General features: G+C 42.2%; 1 protein-coding gene across 1 annotated transcript in view; it reads left to right on the top strand.

Moving 5' to 3' along the window:
* The first annotated feature begins 10,015 nt into the window (after positions 1-10,015).
* LOC148019272 (uncharacterized) overlaps positions 10,016-24,851 on the top strand; it is a 51,804-nt gene continuing 36,968 nt past the window's right edge. Inside the window, exon 1 of the mRNA XM_087701161.1 lies at positions 10,016-10,498. Within this exon, the coding sequence (XP_087557287.1) occupies positions 10,409-10,498 (90 nt within the window). The 5' untranslated portion in view covers positions 10,016-10,408. The remainder of the gene's footprint in view (positions 10,499-24,851) is intronic.

Below are 24,851 nucleotides of genomic sequence, written 5' to 3'. Positions count from 1 at the left end.
TGTGGCTATTCGAGGTAGTATCGTCATCTTTTTAAGTTTTTCCCTTAAGCTAATAGTGTTATATGTGTATGTGGGGGTTATTTTATTTTTGTTTGGGAGAGACTAGAAATCAAGGCATAAAGTCCTAGGGTTTGGTTAGGTATATTTGGGGGAATATTGAGTAGTCGTCTACCTCCTGTTGAAGACCTGTGATAGAGGGTAGTCTTTGTGACCTTGTCCTTCCTGCTTGCTAGGCAGATGTCCTAGGAGTCCCTGCTAGTGTGAAGCAGTTAGGAAAGCCTGTCAAAATAGAAAAGAAGAGCAAGTTCTAAATATATCTAAAGATATAAATTGCAGAAGTGTGTAAAAAGGGGTTCTAACCCCTCAATTAGAAAAGGAAAAAGGAAGAAAATTCCTAGAAGCAGTTGATTATCACCTTGCGGAGGCCTACCATCAATGCCTTGTCTTCCTAGGGGTAGCAACTAGCCAAAATAAAAAGAAATAAGGAAGGTTGGAGCAGAAATAAAAGTGAGTGAAATAGAAAAGGACTAAGTGTTGCCTCGCGAGAGCTTGGTAGGTTCTTGGGGTACTGAGTTAGGACCTGAGACCAATGCCATGTTCTCCTTGGGTCACTCTACACTCAGCTCTCTCCTTTTTACATGCTCGAGTATGGAAACCTTGGGAGGAAATTGTTTTACAAGAAAAATATGATGACCAGTCTATAGGAGTCCTTGCCTAGTAGGAGGTCCTGGTCTAGTTATCCTAAGTTAGGTAGGTAGTTCAAACCACCACTAGAATGACCTCTTTGATAGGATTTTTAGTCAGTCCGTGTTAGAGTAGTTGGTTAGCAACTCACTTTGGATTTCGATCAAATTATGCCAGGCCTATCCCTTGTGGATTCTCATGCCTTGATTTTGTCAGGGGGTAGGGTGAGAGCTGTTCTTGTGCTTTGTTGTGTATATTTTTTGTGGCAGCTTGATTTTTTCTTTAGTTGTTGTTTGTACAAATCCATTCATGGAATTTGACGGGCTGAGTCACCCTATCCCATGGTCGCCAATGAGAGCAGCATTTAGAGACCCATAAAGTGCTAAAAAGGAACAGACTAATGCAAATTTTATGCAAGAATTCAAAGCCAATGGAAGAGGAACATGAGTATTTGATAATTTTTAGAGACCAAGGAAGATGAAAATGGCAACTTCGACTATTGCGGTGGTTGTAGATTTTTCATAATTTTTTTGACGGTTGGATTGAAGAAAGATAGCTTCTCGGTCATTCGAGATATCAAGTTGGACATGCAGAATTTTTCAAATTTGTAATCGGTCAACAGATGGAATAACTGTGAGAAGCCAGGCAACTCAAAGGTAAAAAATTGACCAAAAAAGTGGACAACAATTGGGCATGGGCTTTAGGAGGGACCATGGCTCCTTTTTTTAAAAAAAGGGGGGGGAGAGAGAGAGAGAGAGAGGGGGCGCATTTCAAAATGGCGCGATCAGAAACGACCACCCCCATGGCGACGATTTGATGTGGGAGGGGTTGGAGGCCTAAAAACAAGCTACAAAACATATCATGGCCAGCAATTCCTTGATTTTTACACTCTCCATTGCCACTTTCTGATTGCAAAATGGCTACTCGAGGTGGAGAAGATGTAGAATTAGTCGTTCTCTCTCCTCTCTCCTCTTACTACCCGTTTATATGTGTGAGAAGGGGGTGGGGTTTGGTGCAAGATGTTGATGGAATGATGGTGTTGAGCAAAGGAGATCGTAGATCGAGCTATAATAGAGCATCAGTGGCCAAGAACGAGCGTCAATGACCTCCCAACCATGAAATACATATCTCCAAAACTGTGATTCTATGCGTGAGTAGTTATTCCATTTATTTCATGATAGATGTTTGATGGAATTGTTTGTAAATGGTTGCCTTTGGTTCTTAGTGCTAAAATCTATCAAAAATCTTAAAGAAAACCGAAAAAATTAGTCATATAATAATGTATACCAAAACACGCAAAACCTGCAATCATGCGATTTTCATAGAAATGATAAATTTTGGAGGTTTTGTTGTGTTAGTAACTGGCAATCAAAGTATGAAATCCCATGATTAGGTTAGGTATATCTGGGGGAGGTTTGAGTACTTGTCTACCTCTTGTGTCATGACATTGTCAGGTCTTAAAGACCTATTTTAGAAGTCAGTCCAAGTGACCCTGTTTTGCTAGCCTACTAGGCAGTTGTCCTAAGAGTCCCTACTAGTGTGAGACAATTAGAGAAGCCTGCCAAAGTATAAAGAAAAGAAAGTTCTAAATATATCTGAGAATAAATATACATAGGTGTGTAAAAAGGGGTTCTAACCCCTAAAATGGAAAAGAAAAGAAAGGAGAATCCTAAGAGCAATTGATTATTACCCTCTGTAGGGGCTTGGCAGGTTCTTGGGTACCGAGTCAGGTTTGAGGCCGATGCCCTATTCTCCTTGGGTCACTGTATGCTCAACTTCCTCCTTTTTACATGTCCAAGTATAGAAATTTGAAAGAAACATGTGTCACAAGAAAATATATGATGACAGGCTATAGGAGTCCTCGGTTGAGTTGGAGTTCCTGGTCTTGTTGTCCTAGTTAGGTAGATAGTTTAGGCCACCACTAGGATGACCTCTTTTGGCAGTTCTTTTAGCTAGTGTGTGTTGGAGTAGTTGGTTCGTGACTCACTCTGGATTTCTGTCAAATTATGCTAGGTCTATCCCTTGTGGATCTTCATGCCTTGATTTTGTTAAGTATATTTTTTGTAGAGTGAGAGCTATTCTTCCGCTTTGTTAAGTATATTTTTTTGTAAGCTTGATTTTGTTAGGGGTAGGGTGAGAGCTATTTGTCCACTTTGTCGAGTATATTTCTTCTAGCAGCTTGATGCTTTTTATCCTCAATGAGTATGATCAACCCCAACCCATAAATCAAAAATATCAAAAATTTTATCTAAATAAATGAAGAAAATTAATGAAAAAATTAAAAAATTTAAGTTTTTGCGTTTAAAAATCAAGAAAAAATATGCTTTATGTTTGTGGATATATGGCATGACTGGGCCATGAAGGATAAGCCTTAGTTACACCTTGTCTCTATATTAAAGGACATTTTTACCACTTTTACAAGAAAAACACATGGAAAAATGCCTCCTACACTTATTAATGAATGCATAACCTAAACGCTAGGGAGAAGGAGGGGTTTTGAGGGTGATTAGTTGTTGATAACATTTGAAATTATGATCTATTTTCTTGTGCATACCATATAGGATGTTTATAATTTAAGTTTAAGAGAGTCTAGTAGCACGAGAAGGTTCGATGCTGACCCTTAGTAACACAGCATTACATGTAGGCTAAAATCATTGAAAGAAATGTATTTGCACCTCACACTGCTAATTTTTAAATCATAAAATGATTGAGCACTAGGGTTCATGCACAGTTGCATATTGTGCATATCACATGGTGTCATTACTGGATGCATTGCAATTATTTTCTTATGCATATGACCCACGTGGAGTATGTGAGATACCTAAGATACTTAAGATGTAGGTTTAGACAATTGGTTTCCTTGGGGGATTGTTAAGTGAGGAAATATCTTATCTCTTGGAACATTTGAAAACAAGAGTGGAGTTTGTTGCATACATATTATTTGTGTTAGCGGCACATCAAGGGGCCAATCCCCAAGGTGTAGGAGAGCCGTAGTGGGGCCACGACATTCAGTCGAGGGGGGGGGGTGCCTCCTTTTGTTTATGCCTATGAGGTGTTTTATACCGATGTATGTGTAGGGACTCCCTTTGGGGAGTGTGGAGAAGACTTAATTGTTGGACTACAATCCAAAACAAATACGAAATTTATGATAGAAGTTAAGGTAGTGTGTCCCTTATGCTCCTGGCCGCGAGGCTGAGAGGGTGTGTTATTTAAGTATAGAGAGGCTCGCGGCTAGTGCTTAGAGCCAGTGTTGAGCCCATTTTAGATCCTGACACTTCGCCATCAAGTGTCTCAACTTTGAACAGTCCCGATGGTATGGATGGCATGATAATCGAACTAGTGAAAGGTTTCCACCTAGGGCACTCAGCATACAAGTCTGTGATCCCACACTCAGGGCATCTCACGTTAGTCTTCTCTCAATTGGCTTGCTCTCTTTCGGGGCATCGTGGTGAGATGTGTCCTGGGTGATCGCAAGTCTAGCATGAGATGGGTTCCTCGTTCTATCCTTTTAGACCTCTACCTCTTCCCTTCCCAACACCATCACATCGGCACACTAGTTCTGTCCTTCTAGACCTCTATCTCTTCCCCTACCCAACGCCATCACCGACATTGGTAAAAAAATCCATCAAGATGGCATTGGCCTTTTCATTGTACGAGACATAAGGGTTTACATATGCTTCGTCCTCGTTTGGTGCCTCTATGTAATCTATCGGAGCATCCTCGATGGATGGGTCACAATGTGTCCACGTAGTCTAGCTATCCATGTGGGGTTGATGTCTAGTAGGGACAACTGGCTTTGAATCATTGGGTACTAGGAAAGCTAGTGGAGCCCCCCTCCCAAAAGGTTGCAGTCTATTCCCTAGGTAATAAGGCTGATTATATGGCTGTGAGTATGGCAATCACCTCAATAGTTGACAATGCAGTGCATCATGGCCAAACATACCACAATTGGCACAATGTCTAGATCTGGGATCCATGCACTCATTCAGAAGATTATTCCTCCACAATGCATGCATTGCATGTGAGGTCATGCGGGCCTTGTTATCATCTCTTGAAGTCTAGCCAACTCTAGCAGCATATATGTCAACTGTTGACTTAGGTCGATACTCTTTCCCTTGGCTTGGGTGCTCTAGTTGGATCTTTCACCAATGGTCATAGCCCTTTCTAAGGTTCTAGAGATAGTGTTGTCTCGGGTTGTGGATCTTGAGCTCCTCTCCTTGAGTAGGTCATCCACTTGTATGCCTTCTTTAAAGACCCTAGCTAGCATGTCCCTTTGCAAGGTTGAGTTGCTCACCAAGGTCTTGTAAAGCTCTTTTATTTTTGGGTTTTGCTTATGAGAACACAATGGAGATCACTCGTTCACTAGCTCACTTTGTGGGCTAGGATTCTCTTAAAGAGGCTTTGCACGTGGGTGACATAGTTTGGGATATCCTCCTTGTCATTTTGACTGGCGTTCATCAATCTAACAATGACGTTGTCAGAGTATCCCACCTCATAGAATCTCTTGATGAAGAGATTCTTGAGGTTATTGAAGTCCTTGTGTTTGGCATTGTCTAAACTAGTGTACCACATCCGTTCTTTGTCTCCTAGGCAAAGTTAGAAAGCTTGTGCACGTTGAGCAAGGTTCGAGAGGTTGCTAGCTTTGAATTGCTCTACAAAGCTATACGGGTCATTGTTGGGCTAATACTTGTCAAGTTGCTTGGCAACCGCACGTATGTTGGTTTGGCTCCTAGAATTTAGGGTGTTTCCTAGTCCTGCTAGCAACAAAGTTGCCAGGGCTGCTCCACTCTGCTTTGTAGCCTTGTTGTCTAAGAGGAGTCACTTCATAAGAAGCTTGCTCAATGTAAGATCGACTTCTAGTGCTCTGTGTGTGTGTGTGTGTGTGTGTGTGTGTGTGTGTGTTTTTGGTCCTGTTCTATTTTGATTGGTGAGCACTAAAATGTGTTGGACTTCGTGCATTTCTTTGTCTTGCCTCAACTTTTGAGCTCGTTGCTCTTGGTGATAGGCGGCTATGCTTAGTAGCACTTTCCTTGCCAACCTTCTCTCCTCCTCTAGATTGGTTATGATGTCCTTGGTTGATCTACCATAATGCTCCATTTTGGTTTGTAGGTCATCAGTTTGTTGGATGTCAAATTGGGAATTCTCCCAAGTCAAGCTTGTCATTTTTCAAATTGGCGCTGGTTCCTAACATGTTGCCAATTTCTTGGACAACTAGGGTGTTGATTAGATTGATCAAGTCAGGTATATCTGTCTCTAATCGTGCATGTCACTGTTGCTCCCTAAGCAGCTTGATAATTCAAGTCTCTGAGTATTTGGTGATTGGTGTCCTTGGCCACTATTCGATGCCTGGAGGTCTCCTCCTACTAGTGGGTTCATTTATCTTATCTTATCTTGCGTGAATTCCTTGTTATTCAAAGCAATCCTCAATGTTACATGCACTCAAATACTAGTGGGATTGATGTGCACTATTAGAAATCGGGCTTTCGGCTTTTCTGGTGCACTCCAAGTGTTTATGTGATAAAATGTGTGAGAATCACACTCTTTAATCAATTTCGACTAGTGTTAGTTCTTCTATGCTAGTGGTGGTTGCTCGCAATGGTCTACTCTAGGTCCTTGCTATACATTTGAAGCGTGGTTTGAAGGATAGTGGGCTTAAGTTGTTTATTCAAAAATCTCTATTGCAGTATGGTCAGTGACCACAGTTGCTCTTGGACTATTGGGTCTCAACTCTTGAGTCAATTGGCTCTATTGGCCCTTTCACTCATCTGAGGATCTACTGAGGTGTCCTATAGCTAGGGCTTCTTTGCAGGGTGGTCTAGTGAGGTCAGAGTTTGTCAGAATTTGATGTTTAATTTTTTCTTCTGATTTGTAGGTTTTTCTTTCGATTTCCACAATCGAATGTCCGATTCTGGGATGTCTGAGTCCAAACTGTGCAAGTCTGATTCGTCTGAATTGGATGATCAAACTTTCCGACTTTTGGGGCTGTTTGATTCTAGAATGGTTAGGGTTTGTCCGATTAGACGATCTAATTGTGTCCAATTTTGAAAATCGAACAACTTCGAGGCAGTCAAATGGTTCAAACACAGCAAACGAAAACTAATGCAGACCTACCGAAAATCTATTGTGATGCTCCCGATGCCTCGTCCTAGTCCCTGCCAAGCTCTAAGTTCAAACAGCAAGAAGTTAGCTATATCAAACCAACTCACTAATAGCTCGTGAATGTGTCCGATTGCATGAATCAAAGCACTCCTTGCTTGACTGTTGCTCTATAAACAACTTGTCAAGCTCCCTCTCTCCCTCTCAACACTAAATGCAAAAATAAACTTCCCTTTGCTCTCTCTACCTCTTAAACCCCTTGTTCTTCAAACTTCCACTCCCCTTCTTCTCTCTTTCCTCTCTCAATGCATTGAAGCACCTTTTTCTTCATGTTCTACCCTATTTACAATAATAACTCTACTATTTGTTTCTTTGTTTTTCCTGATTTTTCCTTACCTAAATGCATCCAAATCACAAGCAATCGCTTACCCTAATCCCATCTACTTAGCTAAATCCAAAAAAAGTAGAAAAACTTACTTGCAAAGGAGATCAAATACCTCTTCAACTTCCTCACTTCCTACCTATCTCAAGCATCGGTTTAGGGCCAAACCCTAATTCAATGCTCAGTTTGGAGAGTCAAGTACTCAAAGCTTCAATCCATTGGTCCTATGGCAATATAATCAAAATGTGGAAGCTTCTTGCTCAACTGCCAAGACCCACGGACCGTTTATTGCTTTAAGCATTTCAAGCCAAGTATAATGGCTACCTCTCACATAGCCATACACGCTCTTGACATCTGCAAGTGTAGTGAGCTTATCTCCATGATCAATCGAGTTGTCTCCTCCCTCAAACACTTCCGTAGCTCCAAGATCCAAGATGCAAGTTTGATCCTCAAGTTCCATGCTCCATTGATGTGCACGAGACAAGTGAAGAGAAAAGAAAAAGAAGAAGATAGGAGAAGGTGGAGAGCTTCTCTACCATGGTCCCTCACCCTCACACACTCACTCCCTCACACTCCCTCTCTCAAGCACAAGCTTAAAAAAGTAAGAACAACAAGAAGAAGAGAAAAAGAGAGCTAGTTTTGGCCACATACAAGAATGAGCTTCTTCATTCTCACTATTTGCATCTTATAAAAAACCCTAATCCCCTTTGGGCATCCATCCCTTTTTTATATACCCAGTCATTTTAGGTCCTCTTTTCCTATTCCCTTCCTAAAAATTTAGGGTGCATCTTTGCATTTTAAATGTGCATTTTCTCTTTTGTGCTCACCTTGAACTTTTAAGGTTGTCCTTGCACTTTTGGCCTTTTTTTCCTCCTATTTCTTCAATTGGGCCGCCTTTTTCTGCTTTGCCCTGTGTCTTTTTAATTTTCTTTTTGCTTTCTTACACTGGTTAATAGTATATCAGACAGAAGATCTACTAGTGGATTCATGTTTTCCCTTGGCAGTGCAACAATTACATGGAATAGCAAAAAGCAACCTACTATTGCTTTATCGAGTACAGAGGCTGAGTATAAAGGTCTATGGCAACATGTGAGGTGGTATGACTGCAAAAGTTATTGGGTGACTTGGATGTGTAGAGGGATAGTTCAGTTGTCATTCACTATAACAACATGAGCAACATACAACTAGCTAGGAACCTAATGTTCCATGCTAGGACAAAACACATTGAGGTGAACTACCACTTTGTGAGAGAAAAGGTACTTGTAGGAGAGGTCTCTCCATCTATGCCAAAGTCTACCTTGATGCTATAATTGGAGAGTCCATAAGTATCATCTATTAGTAAAGGTGGATCAAGCCACTGTGATGAAAGATAAAGTATTGCATGTAAAACAGATATTGTGTGTGTGCCATGAAAGATATAATAATAAGCATATGTGTGGAATATATATGTCTAATAGAATGTTCTTTCTTGGTCAACTATGTGGAGTGTAAGCCTTCACATTTATCTATTCTATTATTAACTTAAGCTTTGAGGGGAGCAAATATGTGCTAGCTCCCCCTAGAGCTTCATGGAAGACTAGAAGCTTCTCCCCATCTATAACTACAACCCTCGACATCCACCTCTCCTCATTGATCCCTTCTAACTCAAGATGAGCTTAAGACCTACTTCATCTCCATGATGTCCACCCGGTCAACGTCACAACCCTTTAATCTTTGAAGTTTAGAAAGGTGGGGATGATGGATAGAGCATAAAGATGGCAAATCCAGTATGATGGATAAACCATTCTTGATAGAAATAAAACATTGTGCTTGATAATTTATTTGTCCCTTTTGCACTCTATAATGTGATTAGGGCTAGGTTGCCCCAAGATGAGTGGGGCAAATGGCTCAAACCCATGTGTTGCTGACCTTCAGGTTGCACCCACAATTCAAAGTGGGAAGAAACAATTAAAGATGGCAGCTAATGATGATGGTGATGAGCATCATGCGCATGAGAAAATCAAAATAAGAAAATTTAAATCGGATATGATAAGTTTGCTGATAGAACAACATGTTGGGAGCAAGACTAAAAACCAATGGGAATCATTCTCGACTATTAGCCATGTTAATACTACGATAAACTTAGCTTTTTGGCAAGGTTTTGCATCACTTATGGAAGGCTAACTAAACCCTACTAGCCCATCCTTGTATTGGTGTGACATTTGTAGTTGTGGGGGGGGGGGGGGAGGGGGGGAGGGATTAGCTTCCCCCTACTAAAGCTGGGTGTGACCCGGTTTTAGGAATGTAAATAGGGGTAGAGGTTCAAAGTTGTACTCAACTATATGAAGTATGCTTAGGACATGAAGTGCACTATCAATAGGTAGTGCGAAGCACTGGGAGAATCTAGGCACAGAGCCTAGAGTTAACATATAATTACTAATATAAAACACTTAGATTGCTCGATACATAGTCACTAGTTAACATTTAATTACTAATATAAAACACTTAGATTGCTTGATACATAGTCACTAGTTATCATTCGGTTACTAGCATGAGCTGGGTCGCACTGAGGGTTAGTAGGTGTAGTGCGACCCCACTCCCTTTGCTAACCCTTAGTCGCACCTAGGTTTAGCAGGGTGAGTGGGGTGAGCTTAACCCCATACTCACCCTGCTAATACTTGTGAAAAACAGGGTGCTAGCATAAGGTTAGTAGGGTGAATCCCATTTGCATGCTCCCATTGGTTGACAGGAGAAGGTGGACAAACATGGAGCCAATCAATGTATCGTCTTTTTCGACTCACAAAAATTACCACCATCTGTTAGTATTGTTTTTCTAAGCACACCTAGCGGAACAAATCAGATTTTATCTTTCTACATCTCGTCTTTCATTTTGGAGCCATGGTCTGACCTCAGATTAAGAGAGGAAATGTTTTAGCTGTCCGCCCAACGAATCGAGTGAGAAAATGTTTTAGCCGTTCAGAACTGGCTTTATTGAAAGCTTAGAAGGCTTGCAGGATACACAGTCACTCTATTTCGTGTATAAATGCACTAACTGCACATGCGACACGGCTACCAAGTTTAGGGAGTCAAATGCCTTACTGAAGGAGGGTCTGACAATGCGGCAGTCCAAGATCACTGCGGACCTGTTTGTAGGCACCGAGACGGGCAAGTGAAGGAAGGGGCTACATTTACGAACGTAAGAAAACGGTTTTGCTAACCAGAGAGGGAGGGAAGTTGGGAACGAAAGGTGCCGCTTGCAGAAGAACCATGGCGGGTGTTATTCGAAGTCTTGCACAGAGGTTGCCATCGCAACCGTTGTTGTCTCGTGTCTTCACGAGGAATGCTCACACAGACCAGGTAACATCTTCCTAGATGGCTCTTCAAATGCTCTATTGTTTATCAATTTTGTAAGTGCTCTGATTACTCGTAAACTTTTAAGCAATCAAAGTAAAATTTTCACTGTCTCTGTTTTTTTCGTGAAGAAGTTTAAATTAATGTATGGAAGTATTTACATCAAGCCTTCAGGCCAACCAAGACCGACAGCAACAACACACACACATGAACCCAAAAGGCTATACAAACAGCATTCTATAGGAACAAAAACTCTCTAAAAGGCTATCAAGCACCATTACATAGGAACAAAATAATGGGATCATTGAGAAGGCACAATAGGGTTGGAGGGAGCAGCAACCTCTCCAATTATGAGGCTAACTACAATCATAGAAGAAATTTGCCATAAAAGCAAGCTCGCACTCGTCCTACATGGCCGTAGATACCCGAGGCCGAATCAAAGATAAATGCATTGTGAGCCCGCCAAATATGCCAAAGACCAGTCCATCAAATGTAGTGAAAAGGCAAGGATGATGAGACTGCAACTTGGCCATGGATGGGATCTTCCCTAGGATCCAAGAATAGATAGGCATTCTCAGACCTGTCAGTGAGGTAAAATATCTGAGTCTCACACACACACACACACACACACACACACACACACACACACACACATTAACATTTGTGAAAGGCCAAGGTGGCCTATGGGACTCAAATAGTACAAAAGGTGTTGTAAGGTTGTGAAGACTATGATATCTAAAAAGGCTAGAGAAATCTGGATAAAGCTGTAAGAGCTGTAAATATGAAAGCTCCTATGTCAATGAAAGAGGAAAATTACTATCCTAAGAAAAGACTGGACTGATGGTATTAGAAGGCCAATCTGGCCTCTAGTATCCATCTCATGGCTGCAATGAATGCTTGTATTTTGCTAGTCTATTATTTCTTGGTTGTGAGCTCTGTCAGACTCTCATGGATACAAACGAGCTTTGATTGTTTCAGCCCATTCTTTTCTGTGTATTTATTTTTCAGTGAGTTTCGGGTGTGTTCGTTTTGTGGAAGGTCATTTTCCAACCTCATGCATTTCTTTTTCAGTAGCCAGAGCACCCATTCACGTGGTAGAGGCCAATCAGCCTATTCAGGCCGTGGTCAGCATTTTTGAGGCTGCCAACATTATTTTATTGCTGGATATTCTGTATGGCCAACATTTTTGTGGTGAGGTTGGCCAATTTTTCCAAGCATTGTTTGGCAGCAGTCGGCCAATTTTGTTCTTTTTGGCTATATATATTGCTCCCCCTTTTGGTTGCCATCATTCACCATTGTTCTTCTGCAGATTTCTTCAGCACATTTCAGCTTCTAGCCTCTCCTTTATCTCTGGTGTTGCCATTTGTCATCAGTTTGATCTGCTACCCTCATTGATGCCTTGGGTTGCTTGCAAGGCTGATTAGTCCATTCATTGTATTAAACTTTCATTTAGATTTAGTGCAAATTTATCACTTCATTCTCTTCTTTCATTGCAATCTTTTTCTTTCCTTCTCTCTCCTTGTTCGTGTTCTTCTTCCATTGCACACTCTCACATAGTATCATTGCCAAACGAGAGGACTTGGAGACTCTAAGAAGAGAAGTCTACACTAAGTTTTCTCATTCGAGCAAATTTGTTGCGAAGAATGTGAATTTGCTTTGGGCCTTCTACGAAGTGTGTGAGACATCTACAACTTCTCCTTGTAGGGTGTAGCTGATTTACCCTCTAGTACCAAAATCAGAATTTTTAGTGCGTTTGTAGGTCTACAAGAATTATGGAGTGCCGTTTGCTCTAGGCGTTTGGTAACTTAGACAAGGAATCTATCTATTTTTCAAAAGACAAGCACTTTCACTGATTTGAACGTCTCAAAGAGTGATGCAAAGAAAGAAGATTAGAGTCTTGTTCAGAAAGGGAAAGCCACATTGATCTGTCATGAAGATTTTAGCAACTTGTGAAGATATGCTAGGGTTTGTATTGAGGAAATACAGAATGTATGACCATGATTGGAACACAAAGACTTGGATAGTGACGTGCAAAGCTCAAACCCTAACTACAAAATGCAAAACTCAAAATGCAAGAAACACAAACATAGACAGAGAAAGAAGACAACTTAAAGTGAATGGATCAATGCAGCAAATGAATGTAAGAGTGTACAAAATGTTAAGGACAGAGCAGTGAGTATTGGAGTGTGATGTTTACTGATGATGGATCCTAAGTGCTGTAACCACCAATTGGAGTTGAAGAAGGTGAGGAAATCGCAAAACATTGAACACCAGAGACTCTGGAGATAGAGACGATAGTAATAGAAGGTGGAGAAAGATGTCGACGACGGAGGGAATTGCAAAATGAACCCCAAGAGGATGTTGTGTGATGTAGGAGCTTGTTTCTAGGTGCTAGAGATGCAAATGTAGGCTGATACACGCATTGTAGAAGCTAGCAATGGTAAGATGCACCAAATGCAACTGAGTGGAGGATGCTAGATAACAAGACAACAGCTAGAGGGCAATCGCCAAGTGGTGGGAGGGCTGAAGGAGAGGTGGCAACAGTAGGTTGTGAAGGCTGGACAGCCAGTGTATGGGAGGTTGATGGTTGAAATCTGCACACAAGGGCGAAAAACTTGCATAGAAGGATAGGGCTGAATGGCAAGCAACCTGTTTATTTATAGACATGGGAGAATCCTCCCAAATTAGGGTTTTGCATGTGGGACACAGAAACTCTCTAGAACAACTCCTTGTTTAATAAAACTTTTGGTAATTTGCTATTTTGGGGCTGTTTTAAAGAGCAAATCAAGATGTAATGGATTTTTAGCTCAACACCCTCTCTTAGGCCGCCAACGTTTTTTCAAGGCATCCCACCCCAAAGTAGCCAAGGCATTTGACAAAGGGTGCATGTTGGCTACCCAATGGCCTACCAAGACTACAGAGGTGATGGTTATCTTATCAAGGGAGTTCAAGTAGTCACCTAGAGAGGATAGGGCATTTAATAATGGGTGCTCATTGGTTGCCCAATGGCCTACTAAGTCTTGCAAAGGCGGATGGAACCACAACGAACCTTTTTTTGTGGGTTTTTTTGGGTGAGAGTAGATATGGTTTGCGGTTTTTCAAGTAAGTGTGTCCTGTGTGGAGAATGAAAAGAGATGGTTAGATCCAACACCTCACATAAAAAACAAGCTAATTTAACCACTCAAGGATGTCGGTGACGAGGGAAAGGGTGATGAAGGAATAAGGTGGTGAAGAATTGCCAATGGAGACAGCTTAGGATCCATTCGGGTGTGCTCTGCACAATGAGATGCATATGTGAGAGTGCAATGGAAGAGAACTACGAAACATGGAGAGAAAGAAAGAGAGAGACATCAAGAGATGAAAAAAAAAGAAATTTGCACAGATTGAAAAGAATGTTGAATATAAAGGAGTGGACTGATTAGTCCTTGCATGCAACTCGAGGTGTCAGCGAGGGCACCGGATTAGGTTGAAATGATGACAATAGCACTGACGGTGATAGAGACATTGACAGAGATGGAGAATATCAGGACGGACAATATCCAACATGTTGTCCATGCTGAAGATAGAGAAGATTGCGGCCACTTGACGGAGCTATCAGAAGTGAAGCGGCAATGGAAGTGTAAACATATGCTATGATAAATTGCTAAAACACAAGGCAAAAGAGAAAGGAAAAGAAAGAACACCGAAGAACACAATACATATGAGAACTCAGATGTATGCTTGGGAAATGGAATCCATATATCCCTCACGAGATAGTCGCATACAACAGTGAGTCATTGGCTGCGTGGGCACTGGCTGTGGCTTCTCTCTCCATGGAGTCTCCACATGTGCGATGGCAGATGAGTGACTGAGTGAGGAGGAGCTTGAATAAATAGGCTGAAAAAGGACAAGTATAAAATGCTAGTTGGCTAGTCATAAATGCTACAAATGACCATAAAATGGCACAAATAAAAAATGCCTAAATATCCTAAATAATGTGCCCAGCTTCTTCATGCACACTCACACATGAACTGACATATCTACTAACACCCTTTCTCAGGGCATGGGTGATCTGATACAATACAATGGTACAATGAGAAGAAATCATAAATCATACGATATAAAACCACCAAGTAGAACCATGGACACTCAAGTAGTAGGTGATCAAGCCACTATCAAGTTGTCTCGGAGAGAACTTGATGTCGATGTCGAATGTACCGGCCATGTAAATAGAGAAGACCATAACAAATCTTGGTGTTTGTCAACAATGTCTCGTGGTAGTATATAAGACCATCTTGTCAAAAATGCCTTTGAACATATGTGACCAAGGATTTTCCACCTTTGGCCAAGACCACCAAAGTGTCCCCTTATGTGAGCTTAAGATTAGGAGCCAATCCCACTCATTGTCAAAGAACGGCCCATCATGAACTTGGATGTCAATCTTGTGCCAAGACTTCAGTCCGATGTGTCATGGACGTCCCACACTAGATCTTGTGCATCTATATAGCTGTATAGATGAGGCACGATTGCCCCATCTCACCACCCTCTCACACTCCCTCTCTGGCAGTGGAGAGTTATGAGAGGTGCTGTCATCACCATTACTAGAAAGCAGTCGAGGAAGGGGCCATCGATCCCTTCTCGCAATCTGAAGAAGTTGATCCTTTCCATGCCTTGAACTTCTCCTTTACAGAGGATCGGAGTCTCAGGTGGAGGCAAATGATGATTTGTCAGAGGAGTCCACATCCCGCGTCGTCGTCTTCTCCTTCTTCTTCTTGGAAGCCGCTATCTCTTTGTAGCCTTTCGTGAATGACCTTTCTTTCCACAATGGTAACACAAGGCTTTTGACTTATTCTTCAAACCCCTCTCTGAAGCTGCAAGAGCCTCACTAGAACCTGACAAAAGCCTCCCTTGTAACCGCAATGATGCCTCATGCTCAAGCAACATTGAGGTCATATGTGTAAAACTGGCAAGAGTCGATGATGTCTGCGCCCTCAAAGCATTTGCCACTCCATCAAACAGCGGAGGGAGTTTGGAGAGTATGAGTTCAATAAGGTGAGCCTCTAGAAGGGCAGATTGCATTTGTCGAAGCTAGTCTTGGATCTAGGTCACAAATGCAGGCTGGGCAGAAATTTAATGCAGCAAGAATGTCGCCTACAGGCTAAAAGGTGTCGCCAGTTGTAAATGCAGCCTTCTAGGCAAAAATGCAAGCAGTTGGGGATGTAGGACAGGCTGAATGGTGGACACCAGCTGTCACCTGATCAGCAAGAGAGATAATTAGTCCTGAATTAAGCAAATCATAGCGGAAATAGCATAGAACCTGAAATCTGATACCATGTTAGAAGTGGAGCAACAAGGGAAGCGTGAACATATGCTGTAATAAATTACTGAAAAACAAGACAAAAGAGAAAGGGAAAGAAAGAACATTGAAGAGCACAATATAGATGAGAACCCAGATGTATGTTCGGGAAATGGAATCCATATATCCAACACTAGATAGTCACATACAATAGTGAGTCATTGGCTGCATGGGCACCAGCACTAGCTCCTCTCTCCATGGAGTCTCCACATGTGTGATGGTAGATGAGTGATTGAGTGAGGAGTCGTCTGAATATATAGGCTGAAAAGGAAGGAGCATAAAATGCTGGTCAGCCCGTTAGAAATGCTACAAATGACCATAAAATGGCACAAATAAAAAATGCCTAAATATCCTAAATAATGTGCCTGGTATCTACATGCACAAACTCACACATGAATCGACATATCTGCTAATAGGAGCACCTATGAAGCAGAGGGGTGGATAAATAACCAGCCAGCTGGGTACGGCTATAAATAGCCTAATATTCTTGAAATTGGCCAACCAACAATTCTGAACTGCATAAAATGCTGATGTGGCATCACAAACCGCTAGCAACTGTTGATGTGGCAGCAATGAATGCGGGATTGCACAATAAATGTTGACGTGGTGCACATGTGCCAGACACTGACTAAAAGAAGAAATGCAGACTCTAAAATGAGTTGCCTCCATCAAAGCACATGATATACATGTTAGAGCTCCTAATGTCCCCGTATGACTTAGATGAGGTTCATAGGTAGGAAATGACAATGCATGACAAACATGATTGCTAATACCCCTTCTTAGATCTTGGATGGAGCTGAAGGCTGAAAAAGATGCGCATTCGACAATGCTGGTGAAGTCCGTCGATGTAAATAGCTGATGAAGAAGCTCCTTACGATCTTGGGAACCCCCCTTTGAAGCAATGAGCACTAGGGTCTAGGAAATCCATAGCCGCATCACCCAGATCGTCCCCCTCTGAAAGGGATGGGGGTACTAGGGAACCATTAGAGTAGAGGGTGGGGGATCTTGTAGCACATCTCCTTGTGGAGTCATATGACTCGAAGCACCATTGTCAATGAGCCAAGGGCTCTCTGAAGATGAGTCAACCACTGAAGAGGGCTCCTCCAACACATGGATATGAATAAACATGAACTTGTGGGTAACAACTGTTGTAGAGGTAGAGGAAGGCCCGGATGGTGTAGCTCCATCCTTCGCTCCTCGGATGAAGGTGAGGGTACTTCTTTCAACACTTCTCCTCAGGATGTGTCCCCTTTCCACAGTGTAGGCATCGAGGCTTATTTGAATCTGTGTCAGAGCGTGAATAATGCTCCTATGTCTCCTTCTTAGGCTTGGTCTTTGTTTGCTCCTCCTTTTACTTCCCCTCCTCTTGTATTTGTAGTAAAAGCTTTTGTGGAGTTGGATCCACTGCTATATCTTTCAGATGCTCGTCATGCTCCAAGACAAGCGGGGCAAGGGCCTCTCAGAAGAGTCTCGTGGGTCCTCGATGTAAGAAGGCTGGTGTAGAAGGCATCATATTTTGGAGATGGCTGTTGTCAAGAGAATCATGTCTATATCCTTCGAAGAAGAGATGATCCTGTCAAGGGAAGAAACCTCACCCCTCATGTCCTCCAATCTGTTGATGTGATCCTTCATGGAAGGAGAGTCATCAATAGCAAGCATTTGTAATTTCTTCTCAAGAGTAATCCAGTGGGCAAATGTCTTCTGATGGTACAAAGAAGTGTTGTCTACACTTAAACTTCTTGCCGCAACTTGTGCACATGCACCAAGATAGAATCTTGCAAGCTTATAAAGAGGAAAGATCGAGCTCTAGAATTGAGCCAATCCCATAGGGTTGCATGATCCCTTGTTGATCCCACTTTGGGATCCTCCAAGAGATGGGGAATAGGGTGGGTAACAAACTCCCAAAGATCGAAGGTGTCAAAAATACATTTCACCTTCTAGGATCAAAGTGAATAATTTGATCCATCCAAATGGTCTTCTTTGGGAAGAGAAGAAAGATTAGACACATACAAATGGTGCCATCATAGGCGTTGGAGGGCTAAAAGGACGGGCCTTTTTGGAGACATGGAGAGAAGGCCATCATTGCTGTCCCAAGGCGAAAAGAAGTGCTCACTTGTGGGTATGTGGAAAGTACAATGTTAAAGGGTGGCATTTCCCCTGATGTATTAGGGTGCAAAGGGGTAGTGAAGTGAGAGTAGGTAGAAGATGGTGTGAAGAAAGAAAAAGTGCGAGGAGCAGAGATGGAGGATCCAACTCCTAGTGTGTTGGATGCGGAAGTGGAGTGTATCCAAGGTTTTGGAACGAAGAAGAAAGGAATGCGAGATGTGGATTAGAAGAGGGTGGGATGCAAGGGATTCAAGAAAAGTGATTTACATGCTCAAATGAAACAGAAGATGTAGATATACCTGATGAAGGATGTTTGCTTTGAGAGTCCCCTCTATTGAAGTTTATGTATTGAAAATGGTCCGGATCTTGCACATTGAAAGGAGAAACTGAGAGGGTTTTGATTCATACGACTCAAAGGGGTTGTACGAATGTGATATTGGGTTTGGTTGAGTTGAAGAAGATGGGTCAATAGTCATCCCAAATGTCGTGTGTCCTTCGTGATCGTAGAGGTGCTAGCCTCACTAATTGGTTGTGATGGAGTAGCAAAGCTGGTAGGAGGGGTGTAAGCTCAACTATATGTAATGTGCAAGTACTCTTCAAACTCCTCTATCAAGAGACTAAAATCTAGAATAGGAGAAGAAAAAGAGGGTGAAGGTGAAGGTAAAGGTGGGGTGTTGTCTTCCTTGCCAAGTCCATGCTACCTCCTCACGATCTTCAATGATAAGGAAGCCTGATAAGACATCGTGGGGTCTTGGGAAGGTTGAGACATTGTGAATCAGTTATGTGACGTTAGTATATGTTGCTCAAAACCAAGCCTCCACAATATCCGCAAGATACTCTAAACAAGGGCACCAGCTCTGATATCATGTGAAGATATGCTAGGTTTTGCACTGAGGAAATACATAATATATGACCATGACTGAAATACAAAGTCTCAGACAGTGATGTGTAAAACTCAAATCCTAAACTCAAAAATGCAAAAAACACAAACACAGATAGAGAAAGAAGAGTACTCTAAAGTGTGGATCAATGCAGTAAATGAATGTAAGAGTGTACATAATGCTCAAGGGTAGAGCAGTGAGTATTGGAGTGTGACGACCACCAAAGATCGATCCCAAGTGTTGTAACCACTAGTTGGAGCTAAAGAAGATGAGGAAATTACACTAGAGGTTGTGAAGATAGAGGCAACAACAACAGAATGTGGAGGAAGATGCTGACGACGGAGGGAATTGTAAAACACAGCCCAAGAGGATGTCACCTGATGTAGAAGCTTGTAAATGTAGGCTGATGCAAGCACTGTAGGAGCTGGTGATGGCAGGATGTACTAGACGTAGTGAGAGGATGACACCATGCAACAATGTGGCAGCTAGAGGGTAGTCACCAGGTGTTGGGAGGGCTGAGGGAGAGGTGGCAGGAGTCGCAAAGGCTAGACAGCCATTGTGTGAAAGGCTGAAGGCTGAAATCTGCACACAAGGGTGAGAAACTTGCATAGAAGGATGGGGTTGAATGGTGGGCAGGCTGCCTATTTATAGACATGGATGGATCCTATTAAGTTAGGATTTTGCTTGTGGAACACATGAACTCTTTAGAACTGCTCCATGTTTAATGAAACTTTTGGCAATTTGCTGTTTTGGGACTCTTTTAAAGAGCAAATCAAGATGTAATGAAATTTTAGCTCAACACAGCCTTCTCCTCCACTTGCTTCTTTACATGCTTCTCATAGGGCTCGTACTATTGGCCCTCGCATAGCCATTATGGCACCCTTTGTACAAGTGCTAGTTCTTCCTTCATTACCAAAAGAATACTCCCATTGGTCTTGTAAAGTAGAGAACATTCTCAACACCTTCGATTTGTGGACCTTTGTTACCGCCCCTGTTTCTCATCCATTGGTGGCTCCCAACATTGGTTCCATGATGGACCACGTTGACTTATGGGATCAGCTCAACTCTCAAGCTTGATGCTTTCTCTTCATGATTTTGCAGGATTTTGGTCTTGTATTGTTGCATGAGCTTGCATCCCTTAGTTAGATGATATCTTCGAAGGACATGGCGATGATTCTTCTTACCCAATTGTTATCTTGAAAGTATCATGTTTTTACACTAGCTTGCTTACCTCCAAGGTTTGTGACACTCTTCTTTGGGAAGAGCTAGCTCCGGTTGTCTTGGAGTACAACTAGTGACTCAAAGAGTTAGGAGCTAGTGGATTTGGCTCCACGAAGGTCTTTACAACATGTGCAGGAGAGGGGAACAAGTAGACTAATAACAAGAAGTAGGAAAATAAGAAGGATGAGAAGAAAACCAAGCCAAAGTGTCCACATTGTTGGAAAGGCACTCATTTGGAGAAGTGTTGCTAGAAATACCTCCACTTAGAAGCCAAAGGATGTTTCCAAAGGTTAAAAGGCTATTCTGGCTACTATAGAGTTTGTCTTCATCCATCTGTTCGAGATCGAAGATACAACACTTGCTTCTTCCATTGATGAGAAGCCATTGCTCATGGATAGTGGAGCCTCTTCACATATGACCTATTGACAAGATTGGCTTCAGTACATTCATGCAAGAGGGGGTTTTCTTTATCATTGATTGGTGACAACTCTTTTGTTCCAATTCATGGAGTGGGGACCATTTCCCATTTACTAGATCGCTAGATGCCAATGTTCTTTTTGTACCAAATTTGGGTTCTAACCTTCTTTCTATCCATGGTTTGACACATCTATGTACATGGGTTGTCTTTGTTGTCAGTGCTGATCTACTTTTCTCTGTTTGCTGCAGCAGGTCGATCAATTTCTAGGGATTTTCAGCCTCTGTTTACGGCCTTTCATTTTTTACTTTTTAATGTTGCTGCCTGTGTTTGTCATTTTTTGCATTATTTTAATGCCGGTGACTGCATTTAATGCTCGTTTATGTGTGCTTTTATCTGCAGCTTTTGCGTTTGCAGCATCTTGTGCTCCTCAGGCTGGGCGACCGGGTTTTCAGCCTTTGTCCATCTTTGATTGGTTGATTATTCCTGATTTTTGGAGATTTTGTGCTTGGTTACTCTCAACACTGCATGGGAACTCTTGGCAATGCACTTTGTGCTGTGTTTGGCTGTACACACACACACACACACACACTCTCTCTCTCTCTCTCTCTCTCTCTCTCTCTATTCTTTATCTTCTCTTTCTATCCTCTCCAAATGGCTCCTCCCTGCTGTTCTACTGATCACAAACTTCATGGCCTTGATTTCTTGACATGGAGTGCTGTTATGAAAGTACGGTTTGTGCAAAAGTGATTGTGGTACGTGGTTTCTAGAGCTCTTGAGCATCCTTAGCCTCCAACTCCTCTTCTTGATTGGGACTAGGATAACTATGAGGAAGCTATGCTTACATGGGATTCCAATGATGCACATGCTTATTCTGCTTTTCTTTGTTGTATCTCTAAAGAGGTTCTTCCAATGATCACCTCTTGCAGGACAGCTTCAACAATATGGGTGAAGCTTCAGATGTTGTACGAGGTTCCCTCGGCCATGCATGTAGTTACTCTCCACTATGGCGAGCTTTAACAGATGAAGTTCGAGCCTAAGGATACTATTTAGTCCTTCTTGCTTCGTGTTACACAGGTCTAGGATCAGCTTTGTCTCATGCAGTCTGCCCTTCTAGAAGCACATCTTGTGGGGACTATGCGCTATAAGCTTCCTCCATAGTTTGATGGAGTAGCCAATGCTTTGTGGGCCTAGACATCATCGACGTCAATGAGCTTTATCCATGTGCCCTTGATGTCACTTGAGCATGAGGTGTCTTTGCAATTATGGAGGAGGCTTCCATCTTAGTATGGTGGCTCTAATGAGGCCTTTGTAGCTTTAGAGAGGGGTGTCATGAAGAAGTCGAAGGCCTAGTGCTATCGCTATGGTAAGAAGGGACATTTGCGCTAGGATTGCAAAGAGTTAGTAGCTTTGAGAAAAAAGGAGGAGGAGAAGAAGAAGTAGAATATGGATTCTGCCGCCGAGTCATCCTCCTCCTCCTCCTACTTGGATCTTCCAGCCAAGGCAAAGGCCAAGGCCTGGAAGGAGTCATCTTCATTAAATTGAGGGAAACTTGGCAGCCACTTGTTTTGCTGCTTTCTAGTGTAGGTGATGTGGTTATGCCTCACAACTCTCCAGTGCCAGAGAGGGAGTGTGAGAGGATGGTGAGGTGGGGCAGGGGAGCCCTATCTATACAGGAATATATATGCACATGTTTCAGAGAGGGAATTTCCCTGATGCATTGATTGAAGTCTAGTAGGTTTTGAAATCTTGGAGCTGGGATTGACTTCTTGGTTTAAAAATAGATGTTACTTGACAGTGAGCAAGATTAGCTTCTAGTTTGAGCTGAAATGGAGGGACACTTTGGTGGTCTTGGTCGAAGGTGGAGAATCCCTATTCACATATGCTTAGAGGCATTTTTGATAGGGTGGCCATGTATGCTACTACGAGGCATTGTTGATAGTTATAGAGAGGTGTTATGGTTCTTCTCTATTTTGAGGAGCTAGTATGATCAACATTGACATTAGGTTCTCTTCGAGGCACCTTGATGGTGGGTTGATCACCCATTGCTTGGATATCCATGGTCCTATTTTGGTGGTCTTTGTTGTATGGACTATTATGAGTTATTATCATTGTATCATTGTATTGTATCGGATCACTCATGTTTTTTGAGAGAGTATTAGTAGTCTAGTCAATTCATGAGAGAGTTTGGGCATTTGTTTCAGTGGGCTAGACATTATAGATGTTTTTATGCATTTTTTATTGATCATTATTATGTGATTTATACTATTATTGCTGGCCGACCAACATTAAGTGCTGGTTGACTTGATGCATTTATTGCATTATTTTTGGCCTATATATTTAGGTTCCCTCCTCCACAGTATGTCATTCATCATTTGCAGATTCTAATGCAAGCCTTGTTGGAGAGAGGGAGCCAGTGCGAGTGCCCACACAGCCAGTGACTCACTGTTGTTCACGACTGTCTTGCGTTTGGTATATGGATTCCATTTCCCAAGCATATATCTGAGTTCTCCCTTTGTAGTATTCTTTCGTTTTCTTTTGTTATCTCTTCTCTTGTATTGTACAGTCTATTATAGCAGTCTTCTACGCTTTCTTCACTGCACCCACTTGTGACAGTCTTCACCTAGGATGCTATCAGAGTTGACGATTCTTCCACAAGTGCTATTCTTTGGACAGGTTCATAGGAGGGTGGGTGCTACAAGCTCATTGACCTTGCTAGGCAGACTTCCCATGAGTTTGGGCTACTTTGAGATGCCCATCTTGGGCACTTTAGCTTTGACTCAAGTAGATGGGCTTCTCAAGAGAAGTTGATGGAGGGGCTTCCAGATTTTCTCCTCGTCCACACTTTATGCCCTAGTTGCTTATGGGGCAAGTAGCATAGGCAGCCTCATCCATAGGTTGCCTCATGGAGGGCTGCTACTATGCTAGAGTTGGTGCATACTGACTTGTGTGGACCTATGGGCACAGTCTCCCTTGGGAATGCCAAGTATTTAATGCTTATATTGATGATTTTAGTAGATATGTGTGGTCCTATTTCTTGGCCTACAAAAGTGAGGTATATTTTAACTTTTGTGACTAGAAGCTAGTTGTAGAAAAACAAATGACTTTCAAAGTTTGACTATACGAGCTGACCATGGCAGCAGGTTTTACTCTAAAGTCTTTGACTAGTATTAGAGAGCATGTTATTTGGATAGATTATTTCCATTTGAATGTGCCATCAGAGAATGGTGTGGTGGAGCATGCCAATCGAACCATGCGATGGTCTGATTAATGTTGGAGCATTGTGGTCTTCCTCACTCCCTTGGGGTGATGCAATTTCTACATCAGTTCATATCTATAATAGGTCTTCGACATCAACTTTACAAGACATGACTCCCTGCGAGGCTTTTGTTGGTAAGAAGTCTTCAATCTCTTATTTTCGCATCTTTGGGTGTGATGCTTATATCCATGTGGACAAGAAGAAACGAGGCAAGCTTGACTCCAAGTTGACGAAGTTTATCTTCATTGGTTTTAGTACAATCACAAAGGATTACATGCAATATGACTTGACTAAAAAAAGATAGAAGTTAGTCAGGATGTGGTCTTTCATGAGGCTATTGCTTCAAATACTCTCTTTGATGGGTGATGCTTTTTGATTAAATTTCGCTCTCTCCCATTGCTCCCCCCTCCCCCCCCCCCCAAAACAACAACAAATTACCCTTTGGCACTACTCCTTTGCCTGTGACTCCTCCCCCTCCCCCTCCTTTTACTCCTCTTTCACCCTCGATGCCACCTCTGTCTTCACAAAGAGTATTTCCACTCCTTCCCTATCCCCTCAGATTTCTTCAAGGGATACTGAGCTATTAGAGGGGAAAGCTTTCTTTTTCTATTCAGGGGGATATATCTTTACTCAAATGAGGGGAGTCCTTATCCTAGATAGGTACTTCACAAGTATTGAAGGCCTTTAGGTCTCCATTGTGACAAGATTAACCTGTCATTGTTCCAAGGTGGCTTCGACTGCGTACACAAGATTCAATAGTGACTCACTTTTCTAAGACACTTGCGAGCCCATGTAGATCAGCTAGGTTACATACTAGGTAGGGTAGTTTACGGTTCACTATGTATGAACTATGCTCTCATGTCATGGATTTTACAAGTTCATGAGCCTACCACCATTGATGAGGCTTTTCCATAGGATATATGATGCCATGCTATGTAGGAGGAGCTCGATTCTATTGAGTGTAATCAAACTTGGGAGTTGGTTTCATGTCCAAGGAAGTAGGTGATTGGTGTGAAATGGGTCTATAAGACTAAATACCTAGTTGATGGCACCTTGGACAAGCATAAGGCTAGGCTTTTTGCTAAGGGTTTTACATAGAGGGTAGGCTTGGACTATTTCGAGACTCTTGCATCGATAGTTAG

This window comes from Lygodium microphyllum, chromosome 20 (genome assembly GCF_053477565.2).
Source record: "Lygodium microphyllum isolate KBCC chromosome 20, Lygodium_microphyllum_v1.1.10, whole genome shotgun sequence".
Taxonomy (NCBI): Eukaryota; Viridiplantae; Streptophyta; class Polypodiopsida; order Schizaeales; family Lygodiaceae; genus Lygodium; species Lygodium microphyllum.
Note: the sequence above shows the minus strand (reverse complement) of the source record. Positions and strands in the feature narration are given on the sequence as shown.